This window comes from Oculina patagonica, chromosome 3, assembly GCF_052425735.1.
Source record: "Oculina patagonica isolate OP01 chromosome 3, crgOcupat, whole genome shotgun sequence".
NCBI lineage: Eukaryota > Metazoa > Cnidaria > Anthozoa > Scleractinia > Oculinidae > Oculina > Oculina patagonica.
The window spans coordinates 15,712,577-15,728,712 of record NC_135760.1 but is presented as its reverse complement, the minus strand read 5'-3'; the positions used below and the strand labels follow the sequence as shown (position 1 = coordinate 15,728,712).

Below are 16,136 nucleotides of genomic sequence, written 5' to 3'. Positions count from 1 at the left end.
AACGACAATAATAACGATTCGAAGATTTAAGAAGCTCACTGAAAACATACTTAGATCACCTGTAGGAAAGCAATAATAGTTTAACTTTCTTGAACAGTCCTCGATAAATGACAGGAACGCATTAGAAGACGACTATAGCAATGCGAACGTGAATATAGGTACAAACAGATGAAAGATCTTGGAAACAGTAAGCTCGCTTTTTCAAGTAAGGTTCAGATTCTTTCCGTGAAGTTTTGCAATTGAAGTTTTGAATTCCTGAAAAATTCTATCGATCACCGAGTTAGAAAACTACAATTCCCCAAGTTGCTTTGCGAAAGATTACGGAAGATACTGAAAGAACACGAGTAATCTGAGGTATAGTTAACATACGGTTATCTTTCTGCTACAAAAAAATCGAAAACATTTTATTTTTGGAGTAAAATAACCCGAGAAAAAATTATTACCAGAGAGAATATATTGCCGCAAGAAATATTCAGTCTTTTTGTTGAAAGACAAATACAGTCAACTCTCGTTATAGCGGACACGCTCGGGGCGTCGTTTTGTGTCCGTTATAGCGAGAGTCCGTAATAGCGAGAGTCATTTACAGTCAAACCTCTTTCGCCGGGGATCTGGATTTTGTCCGCAATAGCGAGTGTCCGCAATAGCGGGTTGTCCGCAAGGCGAGAGTTGACTGTATACAAGAAAAATACTCAGAAAACGTCTTTTAAACAGAAATACGAATATTTACTTTTGTTCCTCTGCTATTTACAAATTGAATAATAAACTCTACGTCATATTAGGTTATGGGGCATGTATTTGAAGGCATATATATGAAGGAAGATGCCTTGAGAAACTTGTCACTTCGTAGCCATCCACTAGGACATTTCTGTTCTTTCACAAAAAATTTGATCACTTCCAAACTGTTCTCTGTTCCACAGTTCAGTTAAGCGCCAAAAGAACTTTGACTCCTTTGACTCGGGTTTCCTTGCTCTCTGCACAGCACATGTTACACAAGGTTCGGTCAGAAGAGCTGTAAAAATGAACAGTCACAATTTACGAATTACACGTAAAATCTTCAAGAGACTACAAGAGTATCGTTATAAACCAAATTTTCTTCAGAGGATTGGTAAAGCGTTACGTTAGCATATCCTTAAAACTTTTTGCAACGAAATCCCGCTGACGAACACGTTTAAAACAGTTACATTAACAGCTAAGGATATGAAGTCTTCACAGCACCTCTCGTGCAAATCAAGTATAGATAGATAAGTATATTCGGAAATTAACTTAAACTTGTAAGAAAAGGACCATAAACTGTTTTACTTACCGCTCCACGAATATCTTGAGGCGCCCAGGGCTCTTCGTCTTCGATGTCCTCCTTTACACAAAATTTATCAAAGCACACAAATTAGCTCTAAATCAACATCTCAAGTAACTTATGGGTAGACAAAAATAGCATATAGGACAAAAATTGGGAATGCTCAGCTGAGAACCGGTTTCCCGCCACTCGGCGGCGCGTGTGGCCAAGCTAGATTCTGATTGGCTCATTATACAATAAGTCGAACACTGGTTGGTTAGAAATGTTTTGATTTACAACCTTCAGCTTTTTCTGGTGCTCGTATTAACTTAAAGACAGAAGTATAAAACCAGAGCAACAGACTGAAATATTGACAACACGTTTTCCTAGCTAGTAAGCAAATACCTCTTCTAAACTAACTCCACCGTTGGGTTCGTCAGCTTCATCTCCACTGTCGTGTTCCACTTCTCCTCCGTTAGCTCGTTCAACATTTTGTATTCCTTCCATCGCCTTGCTGTCTCCAGGATTCATGCTACAAACAGCAACAAAACAAAGGACCTTATTAAACCTCTTCAAATTGGAACCTTCAGCTTGTTTAGAATTACAGTTACATGAATGTGGTAGCAATATCAACATCTTCTGGTAGTAAACTATTTCACCATAACTGAAATTGGACTTCGGTAGAAGTGGATCTAGCAGTCCTCGACGTGGGGTGGGGGGGGGGGGGATTTTTCAGTCAATTGGGATTATATTTTTCAATTATCAAATGAGGGGAGGAGGGGGAGGGTAAAATTGTCTTTCCCGCATCGTAAGATCCGCCGCTGCTTGCCAGATAATTTTCTAATTAAACCATGTACTATACCTCAGCGCCTGTGTGTAGTGATCCAACGCTTCTTGATAATCACTTGTCAGGGCTAAATAATCTCCTAATAATTGGTGCAGCCGGGGGGTGCGGTCATGACTCATATGCTTCCGCAAACTAAAAAATAACATCGTAAATTTACGATCAGCGCATCATCATTGAATTTACCTCAACCTTAACTCACTTGTGGCGACGCGTCCATATACATTTTCCCGCGCCGATAGATTTGTAAAAGCTTAGATTGAACGAGGCGCAGTGGTATGACTGATCGGGGGTCCGGGTTCAAGCGGGGGGCACATCCTCACTGATGCAGTACTTACTCCGGCTTCCCCTTCCGGATCCTACAGTATTTCTCGTACGAAGTCTTCAGTGCATTATTTGTTTATCTCAGTTTGGTCCTGTGGCCCCTTCCTCGGTGGTATTTTAAAGACTCTATACTTGAAGATATATGTATGCTTACTTCTAGAACGACCGTTTTATCAGGTGCAACTTACAGAGCGATAGCCTTGTCATATTCCTGTTTCTTGCCCATGATATCGGCCAACAAACAAACAGCATCAGTGTAAGTCTCGTCCTGGGCCAGGCTCTTCTCCAACATGCTAGTGGCCTGATAAAATAAAGAATTCAAAACAGTTTGAACTCAATAATCACAAAGTCAGGACATCTTCGTAAAGTACGAAGAGTTAACGATTCTTGTCGTCCAATCCGAACTAGCACGACTCATGTCATGAAAAGTTATCACGAGTTTTTCCAATCACAAAGTCGGGAAGTTTTCGCAAAGTACGAATAATTAACTAACTGCCCAATAATAACTACCGGTAGCACGAATCAAGACGAGCACTCCCGAAAGATATAACGATTTTTTGCAATTGTGTTCTAAAAGAGTCGTTGTTGCTAGTTTTAGGTGCTAAACTAAACATGCTAAGTAACGCCAATTTGTCTGAAACCATTTGATTTATGAACACCTTTGTGTTTTCAAATCACTTGTGTTATAAGAAGTTTTAAGGATGGTAGTAATAAATAATAATAAAAATAATGGGAATTTGCAGTGGCGTTTTCATAGCAGGGATGGAACGAAAATAGAATTCACATTCTTTTTCAAACTCTCATTTCTAAATTCTTGTCGACGTTCGTTTATGTTTACGACGGACGGAGAGGAGAGTTGGGTGAATTCCCTGGTCAATCTTCACTTTTCCTACCTTGTCGTAAGAAGACGGTTCGTGAGCCATAACAGAAGCACAAAGCTGATTGAAGAAAAGAAAAAGAAATAATGTTAAGCTAACGCAGTCTTGTTTAGCATTAAAAAATTATAAAAGACACGGATTCCTTGAACTAATCCATGTTTTTATACTTGATGGTCTGGTTCTCGCTAAACATAGGCAATCATAGCAAGCGCTGTGTCACGAAGACAAGAAAAGTAATTTTGTTCATATTGTTGCCACTCGCCAGAAGTTTATAATCGATTTTTGACAATCTTATATTACTTTCCTTTTGGATTTTCAAACTCTTCGACCAATGGACAAAAAAAAATAAGTCACGCAAATTTTAATTTGTAAATACTTTGACTTCTCCACCGTCATATTTCCATGTTTTTGAAGTAGAGGGAAAACTTACAAAAACAGGTTCAACTTCTTACTGTTAAAGTCCTTGGATTCGTCCCCAATGCCTTTTGGGCGTTCTTTGCCACTATTAGGGCTTCTTTGTGACGTTTTGCCGACATGTAACACTCAACAAGACCTGACGAGTTAGAAAAGAGAACATTAGTGAGAGCAATGGCTTAATTTGTGACAAAACTACCTCGGAATTCAACATGCAAACAATGTTATGTTTCAAGATTATAATATCACACCCTAGCCTCCTGAACCTAGACGTTCAATTTTTCGTTTCAAAACCTCGTCTCCCCAAAAGACTGTATGAGTGAATTGAATTTACGCGTTGTAGGCTTGTCAAATGTTTAAAGTCCGGGGGGGGGGGGGCACTCAAAAAAGTTTATACGGGGAGGCTCCGCCCCGGCTCGCCCTTACCCTTTTATATACCATTTTGACAGAATTGTACCCTTCGTATACCTTTTACTGAAAAAGGGTACCCCTTTCATATACCTAAAAGACATGGCATAGACTTAGAACAGGACGTTTTCTTGTCATTTTCACGTAGCGCTTAAGACGGAATCCACTAGGAAGTCGAGTAATATTTATTAAAGTTGGACAAAAATCAATTTCCAGAAATTTAATCCTATTGCGTTATTTCCTACCCTAAAAAGGTAAAGATGTAGTAATTATCCGTGATAACACAACAACAATTTCTTATCAGGTCTGAGAAAGATTTCAAAGTTCACAAGGTTGGGCAAATCTCACGTGTGCCATGTAATTCGTCTTAAGCGATTCAGTGGATTCGCGGAACTTCAAATGTGTTTCGTGTGTGGTGTTGTTAGAAAGATTTCTTCGTAGATATTTGAAGCAGTAACACAAAAACTTGCAATCAGGTGTAAATAGTTTTGGTACATAATTTGTCCAGTAACTATCGAAGTCTGGCGGATTTCCTTTAATACATTAAAATAAACAGCCGAAATTGCGTCTGTTTGAAAATTCTAATTAGGTCTTTTTAATACCTAAATGAAGATTTCTACCCTTTCGTATACAAAACTTGTAAATCCTACCCTTTCATATACCTTAAGCCTGAAAAAGGTACCCCTTTTGGGCGGAGCCTCCCCGTTAGTCATTGGGAGTACCCCCCCCCCCCCCTCAGGTTTACAGTACCTTTCTGAGCTTCGAAGTTCCACGGAGCCAGCTTAACGGCTTCACGAAAATGTAGCAAAGATTCTTGTTGCTTCTCTAACGCTTGTAATAAACTCGCTGTAATCATAAAAACAGATCATTGATGAGTAGATTATTGGCTTTATCAAGTTTTTATTTACTTCTAACAGCCTTATTTCTAACACACGTGCGACACACTAGTATAGAGTGCTTTTCCGTGACTCTTGAATGTTTATCCTGTGTTGATTTGAATTTCTGTATTATGTGAAAACGTATGAAGCGTGCTTTGACCAATTCAGAGCAAAGACACCTTCCTCTCAGCCAATAAGGAGCAACAACCCCCGCGCTAGCCAAGACTACATTTTCCCGCGTTTTGTGTTGGTTTCGTTTTCCCGCGTTTTGTATCGGTCACGTTTTTCCGCGTTCGGTCTCCCCGCTTGACGGGTTGCAAATACATGTTTCGCTATGAGTTCTGATTGGTTAATTTATTACCTTGTGGGCCATTTGATTGGCTTTGTGATAACTTTGATTTTTGTTGCAAATAGTCATTAGAAAAATAATCTAGTGAGGCGAATTTCACCACGACTGCATACCTTTTAACACAAGTGCTTGGACATTTCGACTGTCAATGGTGTGAGCCTGAACACAAATGACAAAAAAAGTCACAAACTACTTTCAGATAATACTGATAAATGATGCTTTTGCAACTTTTTAAATGAAACAACCAGACCAGAATTATTCCTATTTTCACTGACCTTCTGCGCAAAATAGACAGCTCTGGGCTTTCGACTGGTCGCGTTACAAAAATGACCCATAGCAATCCATGGTTCTGGCTTTAGCTGTGTGACTTGAATGAGGTCCTTGGCTAGTCTGTGAGGAAAGGATTTGACACAGCTAAAGACTTACTGGGGAAATCTTTAGAAAAAAGAAAAAGACTGACAATCTAGGGGAAGGGGTAGCAGCTTTCGCAAGGTCTTACATGATAATGGCTCGCTACCCTTTGAGGGAACAATGGAACAAACAACAGCAACAATGCTCCTAGCCTCGAAAACAATAGCAACTGCTACACTGGAGGACCAGTAGAATTACGCTTCACACTGCAAATTCATGGAAAGTAATGGATTGTTGTAAGGTTAATTTCCAAAAAACAAAGGAAATTCTCACAAAAGGTATGAGTAAGTTACAATGACAATCGACTGAAACCTTTATTTCTTCATTTAAATTAGTTTCAAATAGATAAGTAAAACAAAGTAGTTTTATAACTCCTTGGACTTGGGTGTTCTTTTCTAATAATAGCCTCCCCCCCCTTTCTCCCTCCCCCCACCCCTTTTTTTTTTCACCAATGCCCCATTTTTACAAAAAAAAACCCCCCCCCCTTTTCCGACAACCCGCCCCCCCCCCCCAAAAAAACCGGGCCGTAGCTAATTATTATAAACTTACTTTTCTAAACCTTCATTATTGCCGCTGCCACCCTGTGACAACAAGAAGGCATACGTATCCATACCATGAAGAACACAGGGGTCCAGGGAATGAGCCTGCATGTAATAACAAATTACCCGGCACTCAGATAGGTGCCTCAAAACAAGGGGTGTAAACACAAAGAAAAAAGACGCAGCAATTCAAAGAAGCATCTTTGGGCAAGTAACAAATAATAATTGGGAGGGGGGGGGGGGCAGAGAAGAGAGTTAAGTCAATCAAAACCTTAAATGCGCCATTTTCTCCTGCTTGTAGAGGAAAGTCTTTTCACAAATTTTCTTGAAAATTTTGTAATTTTGACATAAGTTACTTCCTGCTCTTTCATCTCTCATTCCTTCCCTTGTTTTTTCAAGGACTATTCGTAGATCCACTAAATCCACATAACTCACTGATAAATATTTAAGTTGTAAAAGTCCAGCATTCTCTTCAGGGAAGATAAAGTCTGAATATTTTGATTTTTGTCTTACAACATTGTCTCTTACCTCAAGGGGTTTCTTTAAACATTTTTTTTTAATTTTTTCAATAAATTCAATGAAGTTGCATATTGTAAAAGCTTGATAGAGTCACTAGTTAATGAGGAAGAGACTTGATTTTCCAGGCATGTTCATGTGTAAATTACCCTTTGGAAGAAAGACTTGGCATTGTTGTAATCTCCAGCGTTATAAAACATCTCAGCAGCATTGCACAGTAATTCCACATTATCACGTAAACACTGAAACAGAAATTATAAAAATTTAATGCACCAGTAAAGTAAAAAATAGATATTAATTGGAAGTAAAAAAGATAAGACAAAGACCGGACAAAGTAAAAAATAGTTTTTATGACTTGTAAACTGCTGTTTTGAGTAATAATCTTGTCTACCTGTGTTTCCAAAGTCTTCAGTGCTTGAGCCCCCTCTAAGGAAAGAATTATTTGTTTTCGTTTTACAAAATTTGAAACAATATTGCTTAGCAACGTGGCAACTAAACAGCACTTACATTCATGTATGTTTTCTGCAAGTTATTCCTTGAGAATATTTAACTTCTAAAGATAGTAGAAGACAAGCTACAGTTGAATCCCGATAACTCGAATCCTCAATAACTCGAACCTTTTTTGGATTCCCCTTCAGGTCATTTTGTTACTAATTTTACCCTCAGTAACTCAAACCCTGATAATTGGAACCTTGTTTGATTTCCTTGAAGGTTCAAGTTATTGGGATTCAACTCTATTTGATTTGGGAAATGATCTATTAGTGATATCGGATATAAAACCACATTTTTTCTCCCCCAAAATGCCCTTTCAAGACAAAAATATTTACAGTCTAAAATATGTTAAATGATCTCACTTGCATGCTTTCCTGAGGCTGCCAACACTTGTGCTTTTATCCACGATCCAATCCTATTGAACAACAACCACAAAAACATGATTTAGGTTACAATGAGTCATTTATCTTTATATAACGTTATACATGTATGTTATATAAAACTTATCTTTATATAACATTATATGCTATATAAAGATTGGTCTGGTTTTAGCATTTATTAGGATATTTAGATATTGTTATTTTTCTTTTACTTTAAAGTGTCCCTGTTTGGTGGTTGTATTACTGCTATTTCAGTTTTGACACTCAAATAAAGGTTTTATTTATTATTATTATTATTATTTATTTTTATCATCATCATATAGTTATACATGCTTTTATTAGATGGTAAGAGTTTTGAATGAAGCTACATTGTATGTGCGATGAACACAATTATGGCATCACATTTAATTTTATCTGGCATCACAAAATAATACATTAATTATAACAGAATAAATTCAAGCCAGCTTTCTTACCAGTCCATTCCTGAAGTTGATGATGATGACGTCAGCGAAGTTACTTCAGAGCCAGGAACCCCTAATGACAACAAGCCAATCACAGCTTCAAGAGCTAAAGGACACACCCTTAACAACAAAACACACAACTGTCAGCTTTAATGACACCATGACCTAACAGGTAGTAACTCAAAACTGTGAAATGCATGTGCACATACTGTATTAGAGAAACTGTTCTTTCATCAAGCTGCATAAACTTAATGTTATTATTAAAACACATAATTTATTCTGAATACTCTTACCTTAAAACTTCCTTATAACAAGAAATGGCTGATCTGTAGACAAAAAACATATAGAAACATAATTGACTTTCTAGACACAAAGATTTTGAGCCTGACTCACTAAACATTAGGACTCGGCACTTCTCACAGGTCAGTGTCATCTGTGCAAGTCTACCCTGCAATCACTGGCTGACAATGAGTTTTTGTGTTTTGCTGCAGCCGCAATGGCTGCAAGCAAAACACATTGAGAGCTGAAGTTTGTGCCGTAAGGGACGTAAGGTGTAAGTGCCGTAACAGAGGAGAAATCTGATACCGTGTCAATCAAACCCATGAACAAACAAAATCGAAACCAATGAACCGTAGCGCTGATCGCATTCGAGTTACGGGCCAAAGATTCGAACGCAAACCACGTTGGACACGTTGGAAAACAGAAAACCGATTTAAAAGTATACGCATTGGGAAAGAAAACAAACTGTGGCGCGACCACTCCAGTTTTATGAGAAAATTATTCTGCAGTTTTATCATTTACGAAAGAGCGAAGACTTGGAACCTCGCCGAAGGTCATAAAATTTTCTCCAAAGACCGGTTAGTGCACAGTTTGTAAACTTTCGCTTTGAAAATAAACTACCCTCACCTTTCTACACTGTCTACAGCATACTAGTACTGATTAATCTGAACTTCATATTTTAAAAAAAATGTATGAACGTGTAACTTGTCACGCAAAGACGCTGGTGGTAGGCTGCACCGCTATTGTAGCTGTATTCGAGCTATATAAAAGAAGCTAGAAAGAATTAATACTAGTAACATACAATGGGAAAGAAACTTATTAGTGGACACCGTCGAAAAAAAAAAAAAAGGAAGTTCTCTTCATTCACTGCATCTGCAAATTCTCAGTTCGTGTTTAAATCGTGGCGCCAGTACTAGTATTAAAAAATAATACGGTCTTCATTTAATAAACAGTTCATCCTTAAATACTTTTCTACTACAGGTAGGTACTATAGTATAGCCCCGCTAAAATAGCTGGAAGGGAAAGTTTTTTGAAAAAGATTTTTGCTGCACGCTGGCGCCAATGTTATTTTGTGAAGATTAATTAAACGCCGTGAAAAATAGAATTTGATGTCCAGCGAGCCACTGCATCTTCGCTACGCAGTCCTCAGTTCCTCCTTCCATTCTAAATTTAAGAAAAGAACTTTCGCAGAATCAACATTTCCTTATCGTCTTCTCTTTTGTGAGACACTGATTCACGAGTGTTCATGCGTGAAGGGATGACTGACGAATGATAATAATTATTTGTAAATTTCGCTTTCAAAATGAATGCGTACGTTCAACGCCGTCTTTCTGTTGTTGTACGCCGGTGCGCGTGCGATTATTTATAATTTCTGAATTTTGATCAGTAAAATTATCAGGATTGAATTAAAAAAGTGATACAATATAGTGCAATTATTAACCTCAACAAGTGACAGACAATAAAAGACGTTGGATTTCAATCTCGACTCACTTGTCTTTCATCAACATTTCCCTAAGACTTTGCTCTAGCAGCAAAAAATGGACCCATTGGGGCCCTATTTTTATAAAACTGCAAACAGAAGACAGGAGATTATGACTATTGAAAATGCTTTACTTTCAGATGGTACAGTACCTTTCCATGCCTTGCCGTTGGTAAAGTTTAGCCAGGGACATGTTGATCTTCAGTGATCTCTGTTTTTGGGATATACCTTCAAGCTAAAGAAGAAAGAATTCAATGTTATTTGTAACAAATCTATGTATTTCAATGACAGAAACGTGCTGTCATATTAAAAAAAACATCCAGAGACCAATTTTCTCCAGAAAAACATTAAACGAAATTCAAAAACACTGGACTGAATTGGTTTTTGGCAAACTTCAAAATCTTTAGATACAATCATAACCTCCCTGCATTCTTAGACCAGAATTTGAGGGACTCCTTTAACTTTCATCTTCTTATACTAGATGCAAATGTTTCTTATAACTTGCAATACATGTATTATAAATCAATATAACAATTGATTGCTCTTTGAAAACTGCAAATGGACACAAAACTTTGTTTGCATTCTAGTGATGATAATTAAATAACACACAGTCTAAGACTGTGACCGGAAATATTAATTTTAGCAATAAGTTTCTAATTTAAAGTTTGATTCCAGGGTATCATTAATAAAATTAATAGGACAGTCATAGTCAGAAAAGAATAATAATAATAATAATAATAATAATAATAATAAAAGATTTATATAGCGCCATATCCATGGCTCATGACGCTTTACAGTAAAAATAGTATTAAAAAAGAATGAACACAATTTCACATACTATTGATGTAGCCTCTCTGTACTCCTTGAGATGTAAATAGCATTGTGACATTTTGTATTTCACTTCAACCTCTGACAACAAACCCTGTAAAAGGAAAGCAAAAATTATTTTGTAGGTGCTGTTTTTAGCTACCTGTAAGTACCAACAATGAAGTCAAGCCCAACGAAGATAGGCACAATTAATCAGTAAGTTTATTAATAATATGATATAACTTACCAGTGGTGGACTTGTTTTTGGTTTGTGCTTGATAATGGTCTTCTTTAACTGGATTGCTCTTGTATAGAATTGCTGTTGAGTTCAAAGTAAAATTTGTCCTTTCATACATTTATACAGGAAAACAATGACTAAAACATTCATTTACTATAAAAAATTCCAGTTTTCCTTCTCACAAAATTAAAGTCACAGCACCTTGCTACCTGAGAAGGAAGAATACTGGCAGCTGTCGGAAAGGTTTAAGTGTCTGAATATGCCACATGTTCGAGATTAGCATTCTCTTAAGGTCGCGGGGGACACCTTAGGCTCATCATTATGCATTTATTTAAAGCGTATGCACGAAGTACAACGACTCACATCGACAACTTTACGAGATATTTATGACTGGAGAAAAATATGGGCGCGTGCGCGTGATTTGTAAAAAATCCCTGTTTCTTTGATATTTTAACCAATTTAAAACAACACTTAGCGATATACGTTCATATAGATTGTAGGAAGTCTTTGAGCTTATTTTTATTTAAATTTTACTATTTCTGCAACTAGTGTACTCAGAGTAATCACAAAAATATTCGGCATAAACAATCGTGTCCTTTTTGAAAACACATTGTTCTCACCATAAAAGCGTGGAATATAATTACCATAATTACATCTCTCCTTGGCAAAATGATCGTATTTAGGTCGGGACACCTTCGGAAATCTCAAAGTTTGGACTTTTCCGACAATTTTGTGGCAGAGAATACAGCGCGGATACAGAACTTCATGACTTGCCACTGCAGATAGGTAAACTATGAATACTGTCAGTAGTGTGTCATAACAGAAGCGGAATTTTAAAAGAGCGCTTTTAGAAAGAGGTAGAAGACATTAATTTCAAATTTGCGCACTTAAACCGCCATAACTTGCTGGCAAACTTTAAATTAAAAAATCCGCTTCTGTTATGACACTCTAGAGGTATTGACTGATTAGTTTTTGTCAAAATCGCAGTGTGCTGTCTTCTACTCGTTCCGCAAACTCTGCCACAAAATCATGTTTTTCCCAATTTGGCACTAACGAGGCTATAACATCGCCGTAAAATGCAATCTACCAAATAAAATATGACATTCACAATCTTTCATCATTTCGTTATGTCTCTGTAAATTTTGAGCTTTATCGCACCCATAACAGCCGAGAAATAAGCGTTTTAAAAAATGCAGGTCAAGCAAAATTTCCCTTCATGAATTTATTCATGCTGTTGGTATCCCCCCGCGACCTTAAGCTTGATACCTGTCTGCAATTTCATATGTTTATTGAGTCTTCAGTAGGGAGGGGGGATCTACTAACTGTAATTGAGTGCAAGCATTATAATGAAGGAAAAATGTTCCTGCAGTCACTTATTACAGTCAGTAGCTTCACTCTTAACTAATACTTTCTGTGAGGCTCTACAGAGAAGAGAGAAGGTTTACTGCTTGTTTGGCAATGGGTAAAGGCTCTCAACCATTAGCCTACAATATGTTTAAAAGCAAAATGTCTGGTTTCAGGAAATACTGCATCCACACCAAGGAAACATGGGGGATATATTCTGAGAAGGGAGTGGGGAGGGAGGTCCAAAACAAAATTTTTTAAAGAAAGAAAGAAGCTTAAAGGAGAAGTTCACTCCAGAATGGCCATTTATTTTCTTTACGCCAATAAAAAGTTTACTCAAAGATATGTTATTCTCCAGACTTTCAGCCACCTATGTTCGCTATAACCCTACGAAATCTTTCCCAAAACTTGACAACTGAACGCCGCCATCTTGGAGCTGGTAATGTATGCGTGACGTCAAAGAGCTCAGCCTGAAGTTTGGTGGGAATATTTAAATAGTCGAAACTCCTTGTTTCTTCGTAGTGGCTTTTGTTTGTCAAAATGCTTGTTTGTACAGCTCCATTTTGCTCAAACAAAGCTCCAAGAAATACAAAAAACAAGGAGTTTCGACTATTAAAATATTCCCACCAAACTTCAGGCTGAGCTCTTTGACGTCACGCATACATTACCAGCTCCAAGATGGCGGCGTTCAGTTGTCGAGTTTTGGGAAAGATTTCGTAGGGTTATAGCGAACGTAGGTGGCTGAAAGTCTGGAGAATAACATATCTTTGTGTAAACTTTTTATTGGCATAAAGAAAATAAATGCTCATTCTGGAGTGAACTTCTCCTTAACTATAATTGGGAACAATACAATATTGTCAGTGACAGACTAAATAAGCTGATAACACTTTATAATAATAATAATAATATTTCTCATATTGTTTACCTCTGCTCTTTTGTATTGTTCATCGTCAAACAATGAATCACCTAAATACACCAGCAGCTGGTACTTGTTCACCATGTTACTGAGCTCATATTTATCCTGATTTCCATGTTCAGATGCAGACAACAAAAAGCTTGCCTGAAAAAGGGAGAAAACATGTTCATGAGACAAAATTAATTAGAGCATGGTCACATTGGTATCCAATTACATCTGTTTTATTACAACACCTTGTAATAAAGTAATTGGTACACTACTCAGGCGTGTAGCTGAGGTTTTTGGAAGGGTGTTCGTATTGACAGGAATATTTATTAGGGGGTTATTAAATGCGAGCGCCGAAGGCGCGAGCCTCTAGGGGGGTCTGGGGGCATGTGCCCCAGAATATTTTGAAATCTAGAGGCTGCGACACTGCGACGTTTCCCATTCCCCCACTATTTGCTAAAAGCTGAAAATCAACAGTTTGTGTTTTCAGTCCTCCATTATTGACCTCCAAAGGGGGTTCGTTCGAACCCCTCGAACCCCCCCTCGTACGCGCCTGCTATTATTTTACACTTGGATACCAGCATATAGTTCGTAGAGGAGATAGTACCCTATCATTCTTGACTCGGCTATTTTGTTTAGCCAGCCTTTCCGCCATTTCCTATAAAATTATGTGCATCCTCTAAGTGTTGGCGCAAAAGCTTCCAAATGCAGATTTCTCTTCTCCTTCTGCACGATCCACAGCCAAAGACAGTGCAATTGTCGCCTGGTAAAGCAATCTTCGATCTTTTATCTTGTAAAACTTACGGTTTTTGACTCATTTTCAACCAGAACAAGCCAACTTTCACACTGGATTCAACCACGCTTCGAATAGATGTCACTCGGAACGACATCTTGAAATTTTGCTTGTGCACCTTCAATGTCACGTGACCGTGCAAAAACCTTAACAAAGAGTTTGCCTGCTTTCATAACAAGTCCCCTCTAATAACTATGGATACCGGGGTTTTCAAAACAAGCCGGTGACTGCTGTAGTTCCGCCGGCTACTAGATGATAGGAAGCCAGTTACTCTGGTCATAGCAATCAGCTCATGATAAACAAGCTCGGCATTTGTCACAGCCAACTTCTCTTCCAGTTGCTGAAGCCTACTTCAAAACATTTTGAAACCTCTGGGATACACAACTGCAGTGGATGTCCACTAACGCACATTATAGCTGTATTTATGTGCACTCAGACCGGTTCTTTCCCACTGTTTCTTTTTTGTATTGCTTGTAATTACCTACACCATAAATCTCTGAATTACTCAGCCAAGTTACTAATCGGACGCTGGGTGTTGGCCAGTTTCCACAGTGAATACAGTTAATTTATTAATATCAAACTAATAGATAACCAAATAAGCTAAGCATTCGATCGCCTTTTGAAGAAACTGCTGAGACAATAACCCTTTTTATATAAGAATTCAAAAATTTAAGGGCTATATTTTTTCGTATTGACGAGGATATGACTAAGTAAATCTACAGACGTTTACAATTGATGAGCTAAACAAATAACAAATTTATATTATCAGACACTCACCAACAGTTTGGAGCTCGAAAACAATCCAGCTTCATGCAAAGCTTTCACTTGATCGAGTGGAGCTGTCATCCTTGATTCTGTTTTAGGAAGACCTGTAGTGATTCAAAAGCTTGCTTTCTAGCAAATACGACTGAGCTGATCAGGAGAATTGTAGCGCTAACTGATAAATCTAAACTGCTAATATTTTGACAATTTCACGAAAACATTTGAACTGCGCGGGAGCGAGAGTTTCAGCAGCTTCAATAGAAAACTTATGCGCGCGCTTTCTAACCATGATTTACTGCTGTTCACAAAACTTGAAGGCTCATACTAAAAGCGGCGGAAAAAGAGCGCTAAAATCCGATCCGCTAGAATCGATTGAAGAATTGAAAAAATGGATATAATGGAGTATTTTCTAAGACACATGGGAGGATATAGTGGGTCGTTTATTTTAATATTAGCTCTTCTAATAGGTATTTCTATTGGTTGGTTTTTGAGAGGACGGACAAAGGTAAACAGCGCTACAAACGAACCGGTAAGCTAGTAGAATTCGAAGTCAAGCGTTTTAAGACGTGTTTGTACGAAATTATTTAAGCTTAAAAAGTGTTGTCTTCACTTACAAACTAATGCGACCTTTATTTTTAACCGTCAGCTAAATTTAAAACTTACTTTGTGTACTACCCCCAGAAAGTTCCTTTTTTTACACAACCCTCCCTACCTAGGAGGGGAGGTCACGCTTACACACTCCTTGCTTCCTGCTTAGAAAAAGTTTATCTTTCTATTAATGCAAGGAGGAAAACCTGTTGTTTAACATGTATTTTCTCTCAAAAAAATATTTCAAAGAAATTTTGACCATTTATACCAAAGGAACAACCTTGAACCAATCTTGTCTATTAGTGATTGATGGGGGGGGGGGGGGTAGGGGGTTGAGAGCAAGAACCCAAGCCCTAAGGAAAAGAAAGGACAGAAACCAGTGAAAATGGGATAAACTTTCATAACATTGCATAAAAATATGTCTTGTGTATGTTGCAGTTTAAATTTGTCTTTGGTTTGAAATTTTTCAAACCATTTCAAGGCCATAGGCAGTGGAGGGTGGGATGGGTGCATCTGATCCAGGGATGTAGCTAAGAAAACACTTAGCCGGCTCATCAACAAGCCCAGCTGGCTTTTCTGGCCTTGACAGCTCTAAAAGGTTACCTTAGTCTTTGTTTTCATGTGAAATTTCAGCCGGATTCAAGTTCTCTTTCAGCCAGTCAAATTAGCCGGCAGCCGGCCCTAAGCTACAACCCTGTGATCCCCCCCTCCCCCATCACAGGCCACCTAGATACTCAGGCCACCACATCACAGGCCACCCCCAGACCCACCTAGATA

The 16,136-nt window shown here is 38.0% G+C and overlaps 2 protein-coding genes across 2 annotated transcripts in view; one reads left to right on the top strand and one right to left on the bottom strand.

Annotated features, from left to right (window-relative positions):
* Positions 1–7: 7 nt before the first annotated feature.
* LOC144646927 (anaphase-promoting complex subunit 7-like) lies at positions 8–15,043 on the bottom strand. Its single transcript, XM_078506640.1, has 21 exons — positions 14,787–15,043; positions 13,241–13,375; positions 10,981–11,052; positions 10,765–10,848; positions 10,079–10,161; positions 8,461–8,493; positions 8,180–8,287; positions 7,689–7,741; positions 7,226–7,260; positions 6,984–7,076; positions 6,329–6,423; positions 5,644–5,758; positions 5,482–5,527; positions 4,892–4,987; positions 3,772–3,872; positions 3,335–3,379; positions 2,630–2,742; positions 2,136–2,252; positions 1,679–1,805; positions 1,304–1,354; positions 8–1,009 (listed from the first exon to the last, which is right to left on the bottom strand). The coding sequence occupies exons 1-21, from the start codon at positions 14,853–14,855 to the stop codon at positions 1,001–1,003; spliced, it is 1,680 nt and encodes a 559-aa protein (XP_078362766.1). The 5' UTR covers positions 14,856–15,043; the 3' UTR covers positions 8–1,000.
* Positions 14,963–16,136, top strand: part of LOC144646942 (peptidyl-tRNA hydrolase 2, mitochondrial-like) — a 21,957-nt gene continuing 20,783 nt past the window's right edge. Inside the window, exon 1 of the mRNA XM_078506658.1 lies at positions 14,963–15,300. Coding sequence (XP_078362784.1) covers positions 15,160–15,300 — 141 coding nt within the window. The 5' untranslated portion in view covers positions 14,963–15,159. The remainder of the gene's footprint in view (positions 15,301–16,136) is intronic.

What these genes read in the sequence shown, in the direction of transcription:
- LOC144646927 (XM_078506640.1), bottom strand. Translation starts at nt 14,855, where the DNA reads ATGACAGCTCCACTCGATCAAGTGAAAGCTTTGCATGAAGCTGGATTG. An exon ending in CCAAGCACTTGTGTTAAAAG is followed by an intron (nt 4,988 to 5,481) that starts GTATGCAGTCGT and finishes TTATGATTACAG; the next exon opens with CGAGTTTATTACAAGCGTTA. An exon ending in CGAATCCAAGGACTTTAACA is followed by an intron (nt 3,380 to 3,771) that starts GTAAGAAGTTGA and finishes TTCTTCAATCAG; the next exon opens with CTTTGTGCTTCTGTTATGGC.